This window comes from Dicentrarchus labrax, unplaced genomic scaffold, assembly GCF_905237075.1.
Source record: "Dicentrarchus labrax unplaced genomic scaffold, dlabrax2021, whole genome shotgun sequence".
Taxonomy (NCBI): domain Eukaryota; kingdom Metazoa; phylum Chordata; class Actinopteri; family Moronidae; genus Dicentrarchus; species Dicentrarchus labrax.
In genome coordinates, this window is record NW_026136724.1 from 15,823,673 (window position 1) to 15,846,477 (window position 22,805).

At 39.8% G+C, this 22,805-nt stretch overlaps 1 protein-coding gene across 4 annotated transcripts; it reads right to left on the minus strand.

Annotated features, from left to right (window-relative positions):
* Window positions 1–683: 683 nt before the first annotated feature.
* pacsin2 (protein kinase C and casein kinase substrate in neurons 2) lies at window positions 684–21,957 on the minus strand. Of its 4 annotated transcripts, XM_051392298.1 has the most exons (12): window positions 21,807–21,957; window positions 13,430–13,521; window positions 12,968–13,124; window positions 12,505–12,740; window positions 10,644–10,799; window positions 9,889–10,064; window positions 9,663–9,783; window positions 8,533–8,580; window positions 7,324–7,454; window positions 4,117–4,254; window positions 2,729–2,910; window positions 684–2,623 (listed from the first exon to the last, which is right to left on the minus strand). In XM_051392298.1, the coding sequence occupies exons 2-12, from the start codon at window positions 13,484–13,486 to the stop codon at window positions 2,511–2,513; spliced, it is 1,515 nt and encodes a 504-aa protein (XP_051248258.1). In that variant the 5' UTR covers window positions 13,487–13,521; window positions 21,807–21,957; the 3' UTR covers window positions 684–2,510. The 4 variants fall into 4 exon arrangements, with proteins under 4 accessions (XP_051248258.1, XP_051248259.1, XP_051248260.1 ...); XM_051392299.1 differs by lacking the exon at window positions 8,533–8,580; XM_051392300.1 differs by lacking the exon at window positions 4,117–4,254.
* Between the last annotated feature and the right edge of the window lie 848 nt (window positions 21,958–22,805).

A 22,805-nucleotide genomic window follows, 5' to 3' on the forward strand; every position in this document is an offset into this window, starting at 1 on the left:
TTTTAAAAAATTTTTTATCATTATTGTACTTTTACACTGTTATCTTTGCACTACTTTCCCCTATGCTGCTGTGTTCAATTTGAATTTCTCCTAAGGGGGATCAATAAAGGTACATCTTATCTTATTTTATATAATATATATATATATATACACACACTTCTGCGTCAGGCTTGCATCATTCCATCTAAATGACACACATTTAATTAAAGTCTCTTATAGGAGTGCATTTTCCTACATTTAACTTATTCTTGCCACATAATACATAGTTTTTGTAATAATGTTTGAGATATTTTTGCCTTCTGAGTAACTTCACAAATTTAAACCCTTACTATGTTGTTAAGGTCACCAAAATCTTATTAACTATTGCCAAAAATGTGTAACACTAAAATGGAAATTATTAGATCTTCACCAGTTACAATCTGGATACTGACTACAAATGTCAGACAAATTAATAAGTAAAAATGAGAATATTTTTTAAACATATCTCCAACAATGTGTTGAATTGCACAAATTTCAACAACTTTTGGATTTATATGGTTAAATTAACTTTATAACATTAAATTTAATCTATAACTTAACTATATGGGAAACTATAACTATTTTTTGATCCAGTTAATGTTGATAATATGAAAATAAAACTTTTTTTTTTTTCAATTTCAATACTAAAAGACAAAGACAAAACCTTTTTTTCCAATAAATTCATTTATTATGTCGTGGGACAACATTAACAAACCTTACTGTGTGTGCAAGTACAGCTGTTGCTGCGTTTTGATGACAGCATGCCCTGAAAACATGGCAAAACATCTTCTTTCTCACTATTATTAAAGACAAAAACAAAATTCATCTTCCTCTCGTGCTGCAGTTGAAGGCATCAAACAGCATTTTCAATTATTTCTTCGACACATTGGGCTTATTAATAAATTTGGAGCTTGCGCAAGTAAAATAAAAGCCGATGCAAGCTGACAAAATACTTAATGATCAAAACATATGTATTAAGCTCATGAAATCAGGTATATCTATTCATGTCATAGCTCCTAGAAAATTTACAATTATTCACATGGTATTTGTTGATTAATTAAATGAGTACGGCCCTCTGTGAAGGGGAAAAAATTATCATATTTACAAATATAACAAATGACAGATTCAAGGGATATTTGCCATAAAATATTCAATTACTATACAAACCGATTCTCAGTCACAGCATTCTAACAAGAGTAGAACAAAAGCACTTGTGGCATTATAAATTAACAATCATCAATTTCCAACTACATATCATCTGATCTCAACGCTTAATTTGTTCTAATATGTTTCATCCAGGCTATTTACATGCATGTATGTATGTATGTATGTATGTATGCAACGCTGTGGTTTTTATTGCTATAACCTGTAATACGTTTTCAAAAAAACTCTAAAAATATCTCCCATAACTTGACACATTTAACAAGAAGTGAGAGTAGGTAAAACATTTCGATTCAAGTGAGATAAACTTGTGAAAAAAGTTCAGTGTCGCATGAAAACACAATAACCCACATAGTATTATAAATCTACAGTCAACAGAAAGCAGATAGATTTTTTTGTGAAAAGCTTGAGGACAGTTGCTCGGGGTGTTAATGGGTCAGTGGTTGCAAAAACCCAACATCATCAAAAAACAATCAATAAGTGAGGAAATACAATCAGTGAATATACATTCAATGGCAGTGTCTAGAGAAACCTACCCACTGAGAACTAAATGAAGTCTATGTCATATAATAAGGCTCTATTGATCTTCATCATTCCTTAAAAAAAAAAATGAACTGAATGTAAAAACAAAAAACCCTGAAAGGAATGACAGAACAATGTAAGCACTAGCTTAAAATCAAGTTAATCTGACAATAACCTCAACATAAGGGCCTATTTTGTCCAAAAAAAACCCCAAAACAATTAACATTTATGGACTGGATTCTAACAGGAAGAAAAGGTTTTAAACCTAAATCAGATAATTATGGTTATAAAGAAGGTCATCTCCCTTAATGAATCCATAGTGGCTTGCATATTAAGGCTGCATGTAACGCAAGTATCGCAAGATGATTTGTCAGACTGTCATCCCAGTGTTTCATAACAATATATAAATTCACACATACATTTCATTTTATCTAATATATACTTGAAAAGCTATTATTTTTGTAACAGCATAAATGGGATTCTAAGTAACATATCTTACGCTGCCAGCATTTTTTTTTTTTCTGTGATCTTCCTCGCCTGGAATCATCTGGAAACTTGTGGTTAATTTCCATCTTGTACATAGTTTCTATGAGGGTCAATCTGTGGCAAGCAACAATATCTCAAGCTGTCCTTTTACAATCTGCAACTTCTCTTCTCTGTCCGTCTCCCCACACCAGTCCAGTCTTCACCAACAGGGAGAAAAAGGGACTGAACACAAAAGCAGAGCCTTTCTAGTTTTCCAGCCGCACTCGTCATTCGCAACGCACCACTTTGTTCTTTCTTCACATTTATTCATTTGTGATAACTCATTACTGGACGTCTTCCACATAGTTAGCAGGATAGAGGCCCGTTTGTCCGTCCTTGAGCCGGCCTTTGCACCAACCCTGATCATCTTCTTCACCAATTTTGGTGAACTCATCCCCTGGAGAAAGAAGAAAGAAGGGATTATTTGCATCGCAGAAAAACCGACTGGGAACTGAAAGAATTATAACGTTTTGGGGTCTTTTACGCTAGTCACACTATGTACCTGCTTTGAAGCTCAGCTCATCCTGCTCCTGTCCTTCATAGTCATAGAGGGCTTTGACAGGCACAGATACGACCGGAGAGGCTGGCTCATCTTCAAATGGATTCCCATCACCGTTGGCGGAGAAAGGGTTTCCACCTGTGTCTTCATCTGACCAGTCTGGAGTCTTCTCCACACTGCTCGCACTGGACGGACAGACAAAATAGCCCCTTAGAAAATTTATTTTCACACGTTTATGGTCGGGGGGCCTTTTGCATCGACAGGGACAAAAGTTGAAGAAAAGAGAGAAGAAATAAAAATGTAACACCAAATAAAGTAAAGGCAAAACACACACAAAAAAAGCCCAAAGTGCATCTCATAATCCAGGGACAGCTTTGTGATTCGTCCTAAAAAAAAACATCCTCCTCTCAGCTCTAAATAAGAGGAAAACATGCTTACTCATGGCATCAGTGCTACAAAGCAAGCATTCGGTTCAGGCAGCATGACAAGCGATTTAAAAGTTGCTCTGATGGCACTTGGAGATCAAGTGAGAGTGCACACAATGCTGAAGGAAGGTAATGCAACAGAAATACATGGCCACATATCAAAAAGGCACATGAAAAAAATAAAATACAGCAACGCAAGACCAAGCAAGACAAATCATTGAAGTGAATGCATGATTGGATTTTAACCTGAACGGCCAACAGAGGGAGCCACCTAAACACCAGAGAGAACTTGGCTCTGACGAGAGTTAGGAGATGAAAAACAGTAAACACACACCGGCACATATATATAAAGGATTTACAGTCAGATCTATTCACAGTGTCTTTTATTACAAATAAACCGTTGATTTTGCTTTTTTCTTCAGCAATTAAGTAAATATTTGAGTTGATTTATGGCAACAAAGCAGTGTGATGGTTTACCCAAAGGTAGAATTCACATATTTGGGATATTAATTGTTCTTTCATGCATTTGTATTTGCACTCTTTTTTGATGTTATAAAGCATGTTAATTGTCTGGCATTGATATAAACAAATAACATATACATATGTGTAACTGTGTAACTTTTCAGATCTGACTGTAAGACAGAAAAATACGGGATTTCCCACAGAAGAGACATGCGCCCCATGCGCCATGACATTTAATGTTCTGCAAGACATGGCACTGTTAGGAGTGGAAGACAGACACACACATTGGCTTCGTGTGCAATGCCGTTCCAGTGACCATGCAGAGCAACACAACAACCGGCCACCTGAGGGAGGAGAGAGGGTTACAAGGAAGAAGGGAGCAAAGTAACTAAGACAAAGAAATGGTAGGAGACGCGGCACGGACGGCGATCCATTAAACAAAGATAGAAAGAAAGAAGACGGGGAGGTTGTGGGTGGGCGGAGGGTTTTCTCCTGTTCACCAACGTTTTTATTTCCTCTTTATTCACACTGATGTGGTTGACTGAGGTCTGCTGCTCCACGGCCATCTCCTCCTCCTCTTCCTCTTCGTCGTCTTCAAAAGGGTTTGTGCCCACTGGCGCTGTTTGAGTGGGCACAGTAAGGCTGACAACATGGGACACAGTGAGAGATGGGTTGTTGACATGCATACACACACAAACAAAAGACACACGTGTCACATACTTGTCCTGCAGAGAAATTCCAAGAGTGATGAAGCCAGGCAAAGCTGATACTGATAGTTAAAATCTGTTTTTAACAGATATAGATATAGTGTGACACAGCCGACAACCATACGTGACCATCTGCTAAACCCCAAACAGCGATTGTCCAATCATAGCTTAGCAACAGTAACTAGGCACGGCAGACCTGTCAAGGACCAATATGCAGTTTTCTAAAACGTTTAACAACTTTATTAGGCCTTTCGATAACCAAAAACAGTGTAAGGAATAATTTTAACGTGTTTATCTGCTTAAATCTACACTTCAAATGTTAGCATACCCAGTTTTACTACCTAAAGTAGTACGTTAATTACTTCCAAGGCCAAGGAACAGTCTCATTAGCTAACATAGATAAGTTAACTATATTTTTACTTAATAAAAACACAGGTTTATCATCATCATCCCAAAAGCATGATTACGAACAGATTGTTTGTCCATTTATGTGTATTATGTTAGAATGAAATGAGAATACATTTTTCCTTATTATCAGAACCATAGAACAACCTCCTGTAGCTCGACACTCAAATACAAAACCCATACTAGCTGTTTATTTAAATAAAACTTCTCAGTTGGTGAGGATGCTATTTGTTTTGCTGGGACATATGCAGCTTTAGCTTTAGTTTATTAGAATTATACCATGTATGTAGCCATCAAGTGCATATTTAAGATCCTCTTCCAGGGTTCTCACTTTAAAATGAAACACCTGGAAACATTAAAGAGTTTTCAACCAACTCATGGAGCTTAATTAGCTAGCTGTTTAGCAAAAATATGATTAAATATGTCAATGAAAGTTATTTAATTCAATTTCAGCCTGCAAAAGTGAAGTACAATAGAAACCTTTTCACAAGTAGCAAGTGTAACTAAGGGGACAAGGGCTTAGGGAATGGTTAATTGTGGCTTTCTTTCAAGAGGTAGATGACCCAGTAATTGCTGTATTTCTATGTAATAATATGTATGAGTAACACCAATAAGGCAGTCAGAAAAATAACTGTGTTTCAGACTAAATTCTAGACTTCTTGAGCGATACTTCAAACACTTGTTTGTTCGCTCTGGGTTGTGTAGATGCAAAATCTTTCTTTAGAAGTCACATGAGAGCGGTTTACTTCCTACGATTGTCGCTTTCCGCATGGAGGAACAGAACTTGCACTAGCCTTCTACCTGTATCAGAGGAAACACAGAGTTTCTACTCCCTGTTTACAGAATTATTAGACCGTAAACAGCAGTAGCTATCAGTTGGCCCTTGAGAGAGTGAAGCAGAGAAATGTGAACGCCTTTGTGTGCATAGTCATGCCATGCTCTGCCAGGAGTTGAGCCTGAGGAGTTATTACAACAAACACTGCTCTACTGGGAATCTGGCACAATGTAACTTTGGATGGTTTCAGTCAACAAACAATAAACTGCGCTTATACCTATGAACTAAAGGATTCAAATAGCTGTATTAATGTCTTATCCAGTGGGTCTTAAAACCGCGTTCATTCAAGCTTCAGACAACAGATAAGGGAAAAAATCTAAACGGGTTATGTTACGTTGATACGAATGAGGGCTGGCTTTCTGATGCTGATAAAATACTACTGTAACTACAACCAAGATAAGTAACAACCTTCATGGTGAAGTCTGTTTTTGTCCCCCGGTGCTCTGTGACTACAGAAAGATAATACAAATAGTTTCTGATTTACCCTAACCAGAGCCTGGCCTGTACATACGCAGAATTCACCAGTCGAGCCCAGAGATGTAGGAAACGACAGGATAAACAATGTGCTGTTAATGCTGGTTGGGGGAGAGGCAGTCCCAAGGCACACAACTTTCCCAAGTTCAGAGGTCAAATGCTTTCCGTGCCTGACATTCCCTTTGTCGACTCCTCTACATACTCCTCTCATCATTTCTGCATACACAGTTCCTACTGGTGTCTGGATAAGGGGGGGCAGCAGGTGTAATAAAGGAACCCCCATTACCAAGCTGCAAAGGAATGTAAAGAGTAAAAGGCCAAGTAATTTTAACAGACTAGCCAGACACAGGACAAGATAATCACAGCTAATCTCACTTAAAATACTGAACAATAAATATAACACACATAAAAAACAAGTTTACAGTAAGTTTACACATCTTTATAAAAGTATCTCTCCCTATGTGGTGTGCTTTTTCACCATGACGATAGATGCATCATGCGTCACAAGTTTTTTTTTTAATCTTAATCAGCTGTTTGTTGTCGTTTCCATGAACCACTGTTATTGTCCTTGGTGCTGTTGCCACAACACTGAAGACACATTTCACTGCAGGGAGTTCGTATCTTATCTTGGCTTTAAAAAGATTACCTCATGTCACTAAAAACTGCCAGTCACAAGTGGCTAAACCTGGACAAAGTGGTCTAATTCCATTATACATCATTAGTCCATCAGAGGGTTAAATCAATTATTATAAACAAAGCTCAAACAAGTGAATTATATGCATCTTTCCTATCATAAAGACATGTTTTCTAGCTGAAGTTTCTTTTAATATTTCTTTTTGTTCAGTACAAAACCTGCTGAATCCAGGCACAGGTGTTTGACTTGAAGACTAATCCAGACTTCTTTGAACTTTCCAGTACTAATATTCATGCTATGAAGGTCTCGCCATGTGTGAGTAATATTTCCACATTAGTTTTTGGCTCGCTTTCAACTATGTACCAGCCGACTCCAGTCTCGCGGGGATGAATTCTTTCCCAACAATCTGTAACAAAATGTTTACAGTCACCATAGAAACAGCCATACCACTAGACGTCACTCCCGGACCTTCCCGTGTGTAACGTTTTACAAGCATTCCTTAAGAGGATGACACCGTGAGCGGTGCGCTGGATTATCTCTGATGTGGGTGAGTTAGGATGAGGAGGACAGAGTGTGTTTGTGTGCTTTTGAACAGATGCTCAGTTGTCTGTGTGTTTGTCAGAGACAGAAGACAGAGTGAGTGATCAGGTATCTACCTGCTGCTGGTCTTGGCAGGCTGAACAGGCTGGTCTGACCCAGTTTGACTGATGCCTGTCAGAGTGACGCCCTCCGATGGCTTCTTCTTTTCTCGTCTGCTGAGGGTTCGGTTCAGATCTATGGACCAGTCCTGGTTGACACACACACACAGACACACGTTAGACTCAAGTATTACATCTAGAGTAGTTGAGCTTGGTTCAAAACATGCCTTCACAGATAGTAGTGGGAGAACAGGTCATGAGCACAGCAATATAAACACTTCACACATGACAGTCCAAAATATGTCAAGCATTTCTTAGGCCGGGACACTGACTCTGGATTTTAAGACTGTGTGTGTTTATAGAGTACAGTGTAGCCCTGATAAAATGAGAGACACAACCAAGTACATCCATCACCAGTTGGAAAGAAATACAGCACCAAGAGTCTCCCCTCCACCAGAGGCTAACCAGGGAGAGTGGAGCAAAAGAGAGAGGGTCCAATACCAACTAACAACATCAGTTATAGAAAAGATATACAGATATAGTTGGAAATCTTGCTTAAAAGCTTTGGAAATTTACGGTATCCATCACAGCATGACAGCATATTAATCTAGTGTTGGAGCCAACTTTCTGACCTAAATCAACCTAATACAGACAGCAGTCATACTGTCCCATATACTGTTTTATATAAATGATACATTACAATAGTAAGTATGACCTCAGAACTTTCCAAAAAGCTTGTCTGACCCCTCTGATTTATCAGGCCTCTCAAACTTTTAAAAGATCAAAGATCTTCCAGTCTGGCTTATGACCTCTGAGACTCACTGCTGGGCCATGGTGGTATCATGTGACGTACTGCAGGGTTCACATGGACACAATAATGAGCGGAAGAGCCACTGAGGGGTGAGAGCTCAAAGGTCAGAAAGAAAACAGAGAGTCAGAGCTGTGTTAGTAGTGGTATGAATCCTGGTATTCATGAAAAAGGTCTGTATAAATCCTTTATTTATCAGAAAGAGGGAATAGCGATGGATTGGTCACACATTTGCATGAACATACTATGGTGGTGATGATCTAAAAGATACAAACACAACCACCTCAAACACACACACACACACACACACACACGCATATATAATGAAGCAGTAAGGAGTGAGAGTGTTATTGGAAAAAAAGGACCCCCCCCCGCTTATGGCTGTTGTGAAAAGAACAGCCCTCCCATGCAGAACTCACTACAATGGACCTTCTCTTAAAGGAGCGAGGATGCGACCAGTCCAAATTCTGTCAGACATGGGGAAAGGGAGGCAGGTGTAGAGCAGGGTTAACGCAGACAACACAGTCCAATCCTCAAACTGTAAAGCTGCAGAAATGTTAGTTTCTGTAGGTAGCAACGACTTGCACCAGCAAATGATTCTAGTGATTGCTCCTGTAAAAAGTTACATGAATCAAAGAGCCAGTAGCTTGCAGAATAACTAAAACACGAGCGTGCTGTATTGTTCTTGACATTTCATTATTCATTCAAGTTTCATTTGGCTATCTACCCTGTTGGAGCTGTCTGACAGGTTATGTGTTGCTCTTTTTTGTTGTGTGTGTGTGTGTGTATCTTGTCGCAGACAAGATTTATTCCTTTCTTAAAAAGTGGTACTCAGAAAGAAAAACAGCCTGGTAAAGATCGAAATGGAAGAACGCGCCTCACTGGAACGGCTATGCCTGCAAGAGCACTCAACAGCACTATAAATTAACATTGCAAGCGCATGCAGCTTTTCTTTTCCTTCCCCTCCTCTTTTTCTTATTTTGCTTCCTGCTGGGAAGATGACATAAACTACATCCCTCTTTTTTTGCCACTCCGACTGCTGAGGACAGATTTACTTCCACCCCTGCTGCCAAACGGCATACTTCAATGACAAAAATGACACTGGGCTATAACTCCTGCTTGGGCAACGTGTAACATTGCAAAAAAAACAAACTATGGCAATGTTGCCCTTAATGGTTTTTTTCCTGAAACATTTTTCAGCATGACTTATTAGTCCATTTCTGCTGTTGTCTTGACTTGTGGTTCTCACAGTTGGGCCTGGGAGAGCAGCGGTCAGTCTTTAAGAGGAGATACTAGCATCTCAAGATAAGCATGGACTATACTTTATTCATAATTACATCACTAAATACTATAGGACTCCCTTTAGAGTTCATGTGATCAAATTAAATGAGGGACCGTGACCTAATGTGTGTCTGTTTGTGGGTCTGTGGCATGAAAACTTTATGGGAAGCTATTGTGAGCCACTCTGTATATTTCTCCTCTATCCAACATTTGGCTTTCCTTCTCTTTTCCTCTACTCTTTTATTAGTTGAAATCAAGGGCGTAGTACCTCAAACTGGGGCCAGTTCATTGGCATGCCGGGGCCGTGGTTGGACCGGAACCACTTCAGGTCCTCTTCAGCATCAGTAGCAGTGACTGTGTCTTCCAGCGTGTGGTAGATTGTCTGGAATCTATGGAGACAATATAGGACATTATTTCTTGGGTGATAGCTGAAATCTCAACCACCTCTACGACCGCTATATGTATGCATTCAGACATTCAATGGCCTGTCTGACCTGTGATTGGTTGAGAGATCCAGGTGCTGTTTAACCTCCAGCAGCAGCTCTGAGAAGAAGCGGATGCGTTTGTCTTCAAACTGTTGCCACTGCTCAAACACCTGCTCCATGTTCTCCATATACTGAGGGGTCAACTTGTCGAGTTCTTCCAGGGATTTCTCATAGCGTTCTTTAGTCTGGGAGAAAGGGAGGAGTGAAGTGACAATTAAAACACATAAAAAAGAATAATTGTTGACGATGTACCTTTGTATCTAGACAGCCCAACGCAATCTCTACCACTGCTGATGTCCCTTTCAGCAGACTACAGTTCTTACTCAAGTTATCCATTAAATGTTCAAACTTTTGACTATAATTCCCTCTCCATGGCGGGATGGGAAGTAAAGTCAGTTAAATGCTTAGGGATATATATATATATATATGCCTAAAGATTTATCAAGGCAAGTAGAAGTTAACTATGGATCTCAGAAATTGTGGAAAATACTGTTTGATGGAATTTAATATCATAATTAAGTCTGAGTTCACTTATAGAATCAATTAAGATGAATATATCACCAAGCGTCTTATACCCTTTTCACTCAACACCCAACTGAGGCTTTTAATAGGTTCATGTACACATAATTATAAGGATTTGCATCTAGGAAGCATGACAAAAGATTAAAAGATAGGACTACCAGTGTACTTGCAGCATACTGTACTCCCACAAGCCACACAGTCTTGACACCCCCACCTATTTCTTTCCTAAAAGGAAGGCCTACCTTCTGCACCTCCTGCTGACACTTCTCCACCTTTTCCTGGAGCTTCTTTTGGGCATCAGGGTTGTTGTTGCTCTCCAGTTTGCTGTTGGTCTCCCTGCTGGCTGCCAGCTTCTCTTCTTTGCAGGCAGAGTGGTAAGACTTCTTCATTGTCTCCATCTGTGGATTCAACGGATGAAATAAAGGCCAAAGTGCCAGTCTTGAGAGGTAAAGTGACTGAGGGATTTAAGCATAAATTACAATATCCTTTTTTTTGGGATTAAGTTGTTGGAAAATTGGCGTATGTCGGTCTCTATTTAATTTAACAGCAACAATAATATATTTTAGTAAGATGATTGTTGTTTTAAACATAGCCATCTGTTCCCAAATTGTACATGCATGTTGCTGTCTCGTTGTCATTTTCGAGAAAGTCTTCGAGGAAATTTGATTTCACTTTCTCTCCGTTAGAAAGGCTGTTACTTCTAAGTTCTAAGTTCACTTCTGTGCCTGACTAAATGTGTGTCATTTGTCATTTTTGGAAACACTACAACCCATTTCCTACTTTGAGAAACTTGCTAATTTGAGGCCCCAGACACATAAATGCTGGAACGAATGAATAATAACCAACTCATGTGAAGGAGGTAACATGGAAACACTGATGCCTGATAGGTTTTACATGGGATGGATTTATGACAGCATGAATTAACCACTACTCTGTCACTTTGTTTATATTTAAACTCCAACAGATAAGTATCGAGCAAGCAAACTGCATGAAGGCTCTATTTGAAGAGTGTCTTGGGCAGTGCCCAGTGTAACTTGGGCCAAGGCCAGAAGAGCTATGTCCCTATTGAACAAACCATGAGGTCATAAGTAGAGGGCACTTAAAATACAAGGACACCAGCTTGTCCTCCTCCCTAATCTGATTTAATAAGCAGTTGAGTGTTCCTCAATTTGTGTACGTACAAAAAACAAAATGTTAATCCACTAAAACACGAGGGCTTTAGGAGTTTTAGTCAAATACTGTATCTAGCTAGCATGTATGTGTCTATTATTGACATACTGCCCACGTCACCCATGTCAGCTACTAATTTTCTAGACCAGTTAATTAGCCTAATTTCCTCTCTGGACCTCTATCACATGTCCCTGTCTGTCTGGTCAATCAATAAATCACTATGGTTACAAAAATGTATTGTTCTGTCCCTGCTCAATGACAAGGCCAGGATGTCACCACCCACTGGTGACGACACACGCACACACACACACACACACACACACACACACACACACACACACACACACACACACACACACACACACACAGGAAATGGGGGCAAGGTTGCGAAACCTCCAGTGACTTTGAACATACAAATACTTGCATGTGCACACTCTTATACGCATGCACAGAAACAGAAAGGAATGTGTGTACTGCCAAGTAAACAGGCTGCTTAAATGAAAGCAGTAGTAGGAAATACATTGACCTGATTTTGAACTACAGGGTGCCAGTCTCCCTGCAAGCACTCCTTTCCTTCCTTTTTACTGACAGTCAACGAACTGCAGGATACGCTAACCGGCTGCCACCTTGGCACACTGTGGCTAATGTTTGGCTTCCTATTCAAGCTTAAGAAGTTGCAATTGTGATTCTGCTCTGCTGTTGTTTAGCAGGCAGGTAGTCATGGAAGGGAAAACAATAGTGAGTCAGTAATATGTAATCATGTGAACTGAAGGGTAAAATTGATAGTTATGGCTATAATGAGTAGCTTGAAAAATGGCTTGCTGTGGTAACTGCTTAGAAATAGAAATTACTTTTAAAAAAGGTGGTACCGCTATACTTCACATCATGTTATTTCAGTATCCTGTGCGTTCCTAAAAAGTTTGAAATCCACACCTCTTTGAGTTTCTTTGCCCAGGGTTTCTGAGCTTTACGGAAGCCGTCGTCAGCTTCTTTAGTTTCCTTGAAACCACCGATCATCTGTTTGTGGTAGGCGTCCCTCTGCCAGTTCTTTAGCTTCTCGTAGTCTTCTCCCATCAGTGCTGCTTTCACCTCCATGTGGAGCTCGCTCACCTTCTCCGCCTCCGTGCACAGAGCCGACCACGCCCGCTCCAATGAACCATATTGAGGGCCTGAGGAAAGAGTCATTTACCAGTCAGTGTCTGTAAAAGACATCAGTTTATAATTTGCATCAATATAAATGTTGTGGTTTAAATGCATTGCCCCTAGGAGAGCATAGAGCACAATCTAAATTATAAATAAAATAATAGCTTTCTGTCAATATTATACAAGTACTCACTGAGGAAATTAAAACCGCTATTTAAAGTTTAATGTAGCTTGAGTTTTTTTATATTCCTACCTTTTTCTATGAGTTGACGCCAGCGCTTCCCCCATTCTGTGAGCTGCTGTGCGTAGGACTTTTCAATACGTGCCCGCTCATGAAGACAGTTCATGAGATCATTACAGAGTCGGTTGCCATCGTCTACCCGTTTAACTGTTCGCTTGTAGTTACCAATCTGAGAACCAGCAACAGAGACACAGACAGAGAACACAGATAGACAGTTGAAAATAGGTCAAAAATGTTAGTTATGGCAAGTGTTGCAGTAGATTTCCTTGAAGGCGTTGCCTTCTGAGTTAATTTATTTCAAGATGAGCTGTGGTAAAATTGTTATATTCCCAGGATTTATTCTACTTATTCCATCAATTGCAGCTGAGATGTAAATGTTAACTCCACAGAGCAGTTTTCAGAAACCACAATTCACCACGGAAGAATTGTGACCCTGGATTTAGGTTTTTTAAGGAAGGAATTCATGCGTCTCACCTCCCAGAAGCTGTCACTGGAGACATCGATCATGGAGTCATCATAGGAGCCCGACATCGCTGCTGCCCTGGGTTACACTCAGTGTGTAGGGCCTAGAAAAACACAGAAAAACAAATAGTGTTAATGAATGAAGGATTAAAACACCCTTTTAGCCACCATGAATGCCTGATACTAAACGGATATCTCTAAGGATAAAATAAAAAGTAAATATCATATCATGAGCGGCCCGTTAATCTTTGGTTGAACAGAGAGAAGAGAAAAATTGGCAGATTAAATGATAATGGCAATAACTGTTAGTTATGAATGCGTCCTTAGAACCTGTCTCTCCAACAGTTGAGTAAAGACTCTTAACATTACAATAAAAACATTGGCAAAGTATGCAAATATGTTATGACACAGGCATTTGTCATGATTTTTGAGATATTATTTTGTTTCATTATTTATGTCTTGTCTTCTTTAATTGATTAATCTGTTTTAAGTGAGTTCATTTTGTTCAAGTAAGGTACAGGTAATTTTATTGTTACGCATTTGAAACTCTTAATGGAAAAAATATAATTATCCATTGCTTTTAATTCCTACAGATGGATACTGAATAAATTAAAGGGAACATGTAGATAGATACATCTTAAAAATATGCATACATACATAATAGATCTTATATGTGTATTATTTATTATTTAACAGCCAACAATACAGACAGCTGAGTTATTAAATAGATACGGTAAACAGGAAGGGGAACACATATTTTATATTCAGTGACACATTTGTTTCCACCACGCGTACTATGAAACCAACAGCTGAAGGACAACACATTCGAGCCAACATTATCCTTCTATCGAAATAACACTCCTCAGAGGCTACAGGTGTGGATCAGACATTGATAAGTGGTTGAATACTGTGAGTAGGAGAATAAATAGTTCAGAGAAGTGATACAGAAGAGACATGGAAGGGGGAGGGGAGGGCTTAAAGTGCGTGATCTGGTTTGATGAACCAGGCAGCAGGTGGTGATTAATTTCTATAACCTCACAACCCTCAACACACAACAAATTCAAACCACGGTGGTTGCTGGTGGCACACAGAGCCTCAGCTGAACTATATGTGTGTGTGTGTGTGTGTGTGTGTGTGTGTGTGTGTGTGTGTGTGTGTGTGTGTGTGTGTGTGTATCTGACGGAGAGAAAAAGAAACCGTCAAGAAACACACAGCGGGCTGCTTCCGCTTCCTTCAGACGGGTACGACAGTCAGCCCTCTGTTGGTCTCCTCTCCCCCTCTTCTCTCCTCACGTCCATCATTTCAAACTCAACAGCCCCACAAACAGTCTCTCTTTATTCCTCTCCCCCCATCCTCTTCCTCTCTGCTCAGTCCTCTCCTCCCTTCTCCATCAGCCTGGAGGGGTCTCCTCTCTCTGCAGCACAGACTGGCACTGTTCAGATCTAGTATCTTGTAACCATATATATTGACATTGTGGGGATGTCCAGCTGAGGCAGACTACCGGCATCAGAACACGTCTCAAGTGCATCTAGGTTGACCGAGATCGGATTTTACTTTCCAGATCGAATTCAGTTGCACGTCCAGGAAAACTGTAACAACTACTAGGAAGGAAAAATGAAACAGTGCCACAGCAAGTCATTTAAGAGAAGATTTATCTACTAGTAGTGGTTTATCTGTCATTATATTTCACAATTAACAGACTAAATGTCTCATTCATTACTTGAAGAATGAGAAATTAACTGATCATTTAAAATAAACAAGCAGCTCTAGTGCTCGGCCATGCAGAAAGTTGCTGCATGAAAAACAATCAAGTGTTATTTTTAGTCTATGAGAAGTTCAAAGGGCTAATAACCGTTTCAGACATAAACACTCGAAAGGTTTCCTTAATCTGGTTATTATCGATTTGTCACCAAGGGGTGGACACAAAATTAATTTCAAAGTTTAGCTGAAACGATCAGTCAAAGTATCAGCAACTATTTTGATGAATGTGGGGAGTGTGGGTGGGTGGACGTGAGATTGGGTAGGAGTCATGAGTGTGCAGTTTATAAAATGGCCTGTAATAAGCTTTAAATTAAATACTGTATGTGTAAGCAGACCTGTATTATGTAGTTTAAATACATTTTTGATCTTTGGCATGTCTGTACAGCAATTTCTTGGTACTTCCTGCCAACCCCTTCGTTGATACGATCAAAAATAAAGATACAAAAGTCTCTCTTTCTCAGTTACACTCATTTAAATATCAATAATATCTGTCAAAATATCCATCTTTAATATGGAGCGACCACTTGTGATTAGATCACACAAGATGCATTTTAGTGTGTGAACACACAAGGCCTCTTTCAGTTGGCCGAGAGAGTGAGAGGATGAGGGCTGGTGCTTAGTGTGTGCGCGTTGGCCAATGGTCAGTGGCCCATGCCCTCCGGGGCAGGACTTGTACAGAGGGTAGTATTGTGGTCTCTGCTAGCTGGGGAACAATTCTCCCCTTAAACTGTGTTTGTAGTTTACAATCAGGTCAGTCAAACAACCGAACACACACAGACACACAACCATATACACAGAAACAGATGATGACTGTCACTGTTTCCAGACAAAACCACATGTTTAATATAACTCAACTTCCTCATGAAGGGAAGCCTTGATATTAGACACAATTGTGTGTGTAGACCATCTTGAACCAAGATTACACTTTGGAACGGGCGAGGATCAAAAGTGGAGCAATCAAAACCAATTTGGTAAAATTGAAAGATTGAGTTGCAGCTACTTGATAATTAGTTTCAGTCCTTTTTCAAGGACAATTGTAAAACATTTCAAAGTTTCCAACAGTTCAAATGTGCTACTTTTCTTTGTCATATGACAATTAGGTTTTGGACTGGTGGTTGAATAAAACAAGACATGTCCCCTTAGTCTCTGGGACATTGTGCTGGGAATTATTCCACAGTTTTCTGACATTTTATGGAGAATTTTAAATGATTCATCAAGAAAATATATCTATATCTATATATATATAAAATCAAACTATATGATAATGTTTTTACAATATATTCCTACTATATTCTCCCAGCTACTACTTCCCAGAGTACTTGTAAGTATTCTATCAGATTTAAAATCATATTCAATCTGAAAACTCTGGAGACACAAAACAGATACTGTATATGAATTAGACAGAAGTTTTCTGCTGCCTAATTTTCAAAAGAGACAACCTATCACAGTGATCAGTGGTGAGACTCAGTGATCCAATATGGTCTGATTGAGCAAGAGAGGTGTGTGTGTGTGTGTGTGTGTGTGTGTGTGTGTGTGTGTCATAATCACACATTATCCAGCCCAGTGTTTCCCTACCAGCTGTCCATATTCGTCATTCGCCAATCACCGGTGCAGCAAAAGAGAGGAACACACAAGGGACAAATGGAACGAGCCACAAATATCTTCTCTAAACATGGCAACAACATTAAACTCTGCTGAGCGTAAACTTCCACTGACAGCATTACCACAGCAGCATTGAATATGTTTAAACATATGACAAGTTTAATAATCAATCTAAGTTCTCAAGGGACTGTGGCACCAATTATAGTGACTTTTTATTTTGTAATTAATAATATGTTGGGTCAATCAAGTGTCATGCAGTCATTGAGATAAGCAAAAGACAGGATTTAAACTAAATCAGGACTATCCATGCTTTCTTGTGTCTTAAATTGATCCTATCTTATACTGATGTGCAATATCAACCGGCTGTCCATCAAGTAATTGGTTTTGTAGTCCAAAGATCTAGATAGGGTTTTCTAATCAAGTGGCTCTACTTTGCAAAATGTACAATTAAAACACAAGGATGCAGATGTATGGGAACGACCTTGCATAGCTAGAAAAATAAGCCAACACAGTGTATTGGGAATTCCTTCATCACAACAGCTTTCCCAGGCCTGATGTAACGAAATGTGATGAAAACAGGAACAACCGTCTACACACCCATGGCTCTGTAGGACGTGAGGACTGTGTTAAACAATTGAACGCGGCTTGACCCAGAAGTGTAAACAATGCTGTTGACTAAGTCGAGGTCTGAAGTCCACTCAATCTGTCACTCTGCAGGGGAACACTGGAAAATCCAACACTGTGTGCTGCTATGCACAACCAGAAAAGCACACACGGGGAATGAGGAGAACTCGTACAGAACGTTGGAGATTGAGAAATTCCTTTCTGGCATTGTGTGTTTCCGCCGCCTTAATTTGTGATGAATAAAAACATAAAAAGTCTTTCTTACCATCAAACACATGATTTCATCAATTCTGCAGAACCTTGTCTGCAATGGGGGTTTCTTAGATTATAGGCTTAGTGATTATGTAATCAAACACAACAATGATATCCAATAAAGTCTGATAAGTAAAAGTACTGAGCATGCTGGAATTTGGTTTGCGGAAAAACAGCCTTTAGATAGACACGAACAAATGCATTCCTCAATGCTACCATGCCCAAACTGAGCCTTGGCATGTTGAGCAAGTTCTCACACTGTCACCACTCAGCAACAAACTACTGATATTTATTAACCCTACTTCAAATGTGTGTTTTTGAATGAGTTAGATAATGATTCAGAACAGCAGCTGCATGGGGCAGGCGGCAAGCTAAAGGGGGGGGTAGGAGAGGCAGATATTGAGACAGCAAAAGCAAGAGATGATGAACGTGTATGTTATTTAAAGCACATGAAAGCTTACTGTACTATGCTGCTGGAAATGAGAAGACCTGAGTCACGTCTAAAGAGCAGACACATGAGATGCCAATGACCTTTCCAAACTGGCGCAGGGGAAGGGAAAATTGGAGATAGATGAAGAAGATGCAACCAAAGGAAGAGACAGGGTATGCAACATTTTGGAAAGAGATGATGGGAGAAAATGGGCCCCTTGTATACAAGGTTTCCCACAAACCACTAGCAAACCGTCTATTCACCGTGTGTTTATGTGTCTGAGTGCTCTGTGGGTTGTCAACAGCGGCATGAATGGAGCGGCAAACAACAGGATACACAGACTGCAGAGATGAGCACATAGATGAGTGATAGGCACATGCATACCTGCCCTGAAGCTGTGTGTGTGTGTGTGTGTGTGTGTTTATGTTATTGGGTAAAAAAAAATATGATCCGAGCGCCAGGAAAACAACCTGAGTCTTGTTCTTATCAACAGAGTATAGCAAGGCCATCTGCAGATTAATGTCACACAATCTCAGTGTTTCACTGTGCCTCAATCTGTCTGGCCTACTAATCAGTAACTGCTGGAGAGGAGAACTGTGTGCACAGTAAGGGGAGTTATCCTGAGGGGCCGCTGTGTCATATTTAGTTTCCTGCTAAATACTGAGACATCCCAGCCTTGTCTGCGTGATTGTCAATGTAAGCAAGAACCGACACTGCTGACAGGTTTGAGAATGCATGAATTACTTCTCCAGGGTTTTTAAATACACGGAGGAACATAGCAGTGCTCTTTCTTTTCAGCTGTTCCCAACTATTCTTTTACATTATTGATTAATCTGTAGAACATTTACTCAATTAATTGTTTGTATATAATATGTCAGCATAGTAGTGACAAATCGCCATTACATTTCACCTTGTTGGGTGTCTTCAAATGTCTTGTTTTGTCCAACCGACAGTCCAAAACACAAGAATATTTATAGTTTATAATGATACAAAACAGAGAAAACTAGCAAATCTTCATATTGGAGAAGCTGCAACGAGAGAATTTTTGGCAGACATTAACTGTGGATCAACTATTCGATTAATTGACTAATCGTTGTGGCTCCAAAGTGAAGATCTTTGCTTTAGGAGTTGTAACAGGGATTTTTGAGAAGCCAGTATTCAGTAAATAATCATCAAATGAATCCATAATGAAAATAATTGTTATTTGTAGCTCTCCTGACCATTACTTAAAATAAAAACACGCTAACACTCAATTCACTTAAACCTTGAGAACAAATGCTAATCATGGGGATTAAAGGAAGAGAATATGATTACATAACAATCAAGCTTTAAAAAAAATACTCTTAGCGCTCTACTTTACAAAGCCTTGATGTCTTAATCACATTAAAATTGCTTATCTGACCGGGGGTGATTTTTTTTTTTGTCTGTTTCCATTTCCTTCCTTTGTTGCATAAAACGCCTGCAATATCTCAGAGGCAGGGAGTGCAGCTGAGCTGATCTATCCCTTCAATATTGCGGTTTCACAGCAGGACATTGCTAAATCCCGACTGGGCTACGAGAGAAAAAAAAATACAATCATTCCTTTGCTTTCTTTCTCTCTTGTTGCACACTTGCACACATGCTTAAAGGTCATAAGTTTCCATGGCGAACGCGGGTCAAGACCTTGATTTTCTTTCCCTGTCAGTCAATCACCTCTGCCCTCCTTCCTCATGTGAGTCCAACAGCTGCACAGGACTGCTGATCTAAAAGGAATATAGCATTTCGAATGTGGATTCTCGAGATTACTCACTCCCACCTATCCGGTTTTTATAGAGATCACAGACGGAGCTTCATAAGAGGCTCCAAAACAACCCGGACAATGAAACCGTTGGTCCATAACACCAGGTCAACTGTAGCCTCTACAGAACTGACCAGTCCGCCTGCTTGCTCCATGGTCAGGGAGAAACAATGGCATTTGTTCCACACTTTCAGGCATTTTCCACCGGACACGCCAGCAGCATGGAGAGGAACATAATGGAGGGAAATTCAGTATTACATGACAGGGAAGGGGAGATCCTGACGTAACCCATAGGCACTTTTTTCCTGTGGAAGCCCCTGTCCCGCACGCACAGTGGCGTCTCATGTGATGCATTTAAAGCTGCTGACTTTTCGGGAGAGTGCCATGAACACAATTCATCTGCTAGGTACATGTTAGCAGCAAATTCTTTCACAAAGACAATCGCACAGGAACTCCTCTACTGTATTTACAATAAATTGAAGGCATATGAATCTGCTGATTATATTCTCGTTTAATCGGTGATAAGATTAAAAGTTTCAGCACTTTTGGCAAACGTCTGTGACGCTGTCTCCGATCCTTTGATTCATGCTTTGGTGGGAGTCGTTTATGTTCAGGCTACATGAAATACACGATTAAATTCTGTTGAACAATGGCTTGTATCCCTGTAACTGCTCCGTGTGTGCTCTTTGAGAATACACCAATAAAAGATCCCTGTAAATGGAGAGCAGTGCCTTCAGCCTAAACTGGAATACCCGTTCTAAGTTTAGCTCGGTTCTGTGACAGAGCAATCAGTTCACATGCCCCCCCACCCCACCAGAAAAAAAAAAAAAAAAAGGAACAAGCTGCTTTTTTTCGCAGAGCTTTCGCTACTGCTTTGCCCCTGACAACACTACTCTCACAACAAACCCACACAGCTATACTGACACTAGGCATGTCTAAAACACTCCAGGTTGCACAACAGTGGTGACTGATACCTTCCACTGATTCATGACAATATCATGACTACAGTCGAACTGTCAGAGGGTTCCTTGTTCCCTGCCTCTCGTGATTAATGACTACTGAGTTAGGCTGTAAATTACCACAATATCACAGCCTGAGAGAACATTTTCTTACATGTAACTTTGGGTTAAATGCACACACACACACACACACACACACACACACACACACACACACACACACACACAAAGGTTACCAGGACTGGACTTGGCAGCCAGCTGGCACTGCGCAAATTAAAGCATTGAGGGCAGCCCTGAAACGAAACCAGGCATCCAGCAGGAACTGAGACACCTCTCCCTCTCTCTCTCTCTCTCTCCCTCTCTCTCTCCATATAGATAAACGACTACATTGTGTAATGTAAGCATACCATGAGTGATGATATGACATGGACCAGGGTTATCTTTACTTGCTACAGCCTGCCCCGCCCTTCATCCCTCCAATGCATTCAAACACTAGTCCCCCCCTCTCTCTCTCTCTCTCTCTCTCTCTCTCTCTCTCTCTCTCTCATTGCGAAAAACTACACAGCTGGAGTTAAAAACTACCTGATTTAACTTGACACAATCCATAAAAAAAAAAAAAAGTCCGACATTGATTAACCACAGTAGCATTTCGTAACTACGACCTAACGGAGCTAGCTTAGCATAAGTCTCAGGACTTTTAATAGTAACTTCAACCGTGCTGTAGTTTACACTGACTGGTGAACTACTAAAACTTCAGGTTTTAACTATATATTCTTACACATCTGAGATCCTCGTTAATATAGCTTTTATTTAATTGAATCATCACGTTTTTTTTATGCCCATCACCAACCTCCTCCCATCGGGGAAGTAACTTTAACTTAGCCCCTAACTAGCTCTCACGTTAGCGAAATTAGCCACAGCCCCTTTTAGTATAGGAAAAAAAAAGTTAAAAGATACAACGTGGAAGTGTTGTTTTGAGCTCACCTGGCAAGGGTTTATTCCTCTTGGTGGTTTGTGTATAACTGACGAGTTAATTCTCCTGTTCGGTGCCAATTTACGGATCTTTTTCTCCCCGTTTTTCGCTGCTCAGGAGCGGCGGCACCATCGATTGACTGACTGACACAACCGTCAGTTAGCCGAAGTAGCACAGTGGCGCTTCCGGTGGGAGATTTCAAAATAAGACGAGCAGCAAAGGAGGTGTGAGTTGTTTTTTTGTTTACACTGTACAAATGGTGGAAAGTAAATCTTTTACAATTTTGAGGTAATTGTTTATTTTTTTTTTTTACAGCTTAGCTACTAGTTATTTATTTTCCAGACTGAGCTTTTTTTATATAAAACATATAATGACTGTAAAATATGAATATGAATATGTACAAATATGAATTTGTACATATAAGAGTATATATGTGCTCAATCGCGACCAGGTATAACATTAAAAAGCTACTTAAAATGAATGCATCAGTCATAATAATAATCCACAAATGTTATAATCACATAACTTACCATTCTGTATTACTTTTTACTTGTTGTAATAGATTATTTTTACACTGTTGTGTGGCTAAATTATTTAAGTATATGACTTTGCAAAGTGCATAAGTATTAATGAACATATGGAAATGTGTGAGAGGATTATGTAAAGACAAGATGAAAAGTATAAAATGCCTAAATATAATTAGTAATATAGCTCATTCCAAACAACGAGGAGGGTTGGCAAATAATTAGGTTTAAGCAATAGAAGTGTCAAGCCAGAGGGGGGAAAAAACACTTTATTTTGGAATCAGCTCACTTCCGATCACGCAATATTTAAAACTGGTGAACTTTATGCAAACTATGAAGAGGTGCGGCAGTCTGACGTCAGGTCCCTAGAAAAGTTCTTGGTTACTTTATCCTGAGGCTCCCATAGGCACTGGGTCCCCACTGTGAGGTAGAGAGGCGTCTAGGGGTCAACAGTAAAATTAAGATTAGTTTGATTTATCTTGAACT

Coding starts and splice junctions, on each gene's coding strand:
- pacsin2 (XM_051392298.1), bottom strand. CDS start 13,486: ATGTCGGGCTCCTATGATGACTCCATGATCGATGTCTCCAGTGACAGC. Junction 10,065..10,643: donor GTCAGCAGGAGGTGCAGAAG/GTAGGCCTTCCT, acceptor CCTTTCTCCCAG/ACTAAAGAACGCTATGAGAA. Junction 2,911..4,116: donor AATAAAGAGGAAATAAAAAC/GTTGGTGAACAG, acceptor CTGTCCGTCCAG/TGCGAGCAGTGTGGAGAAGA.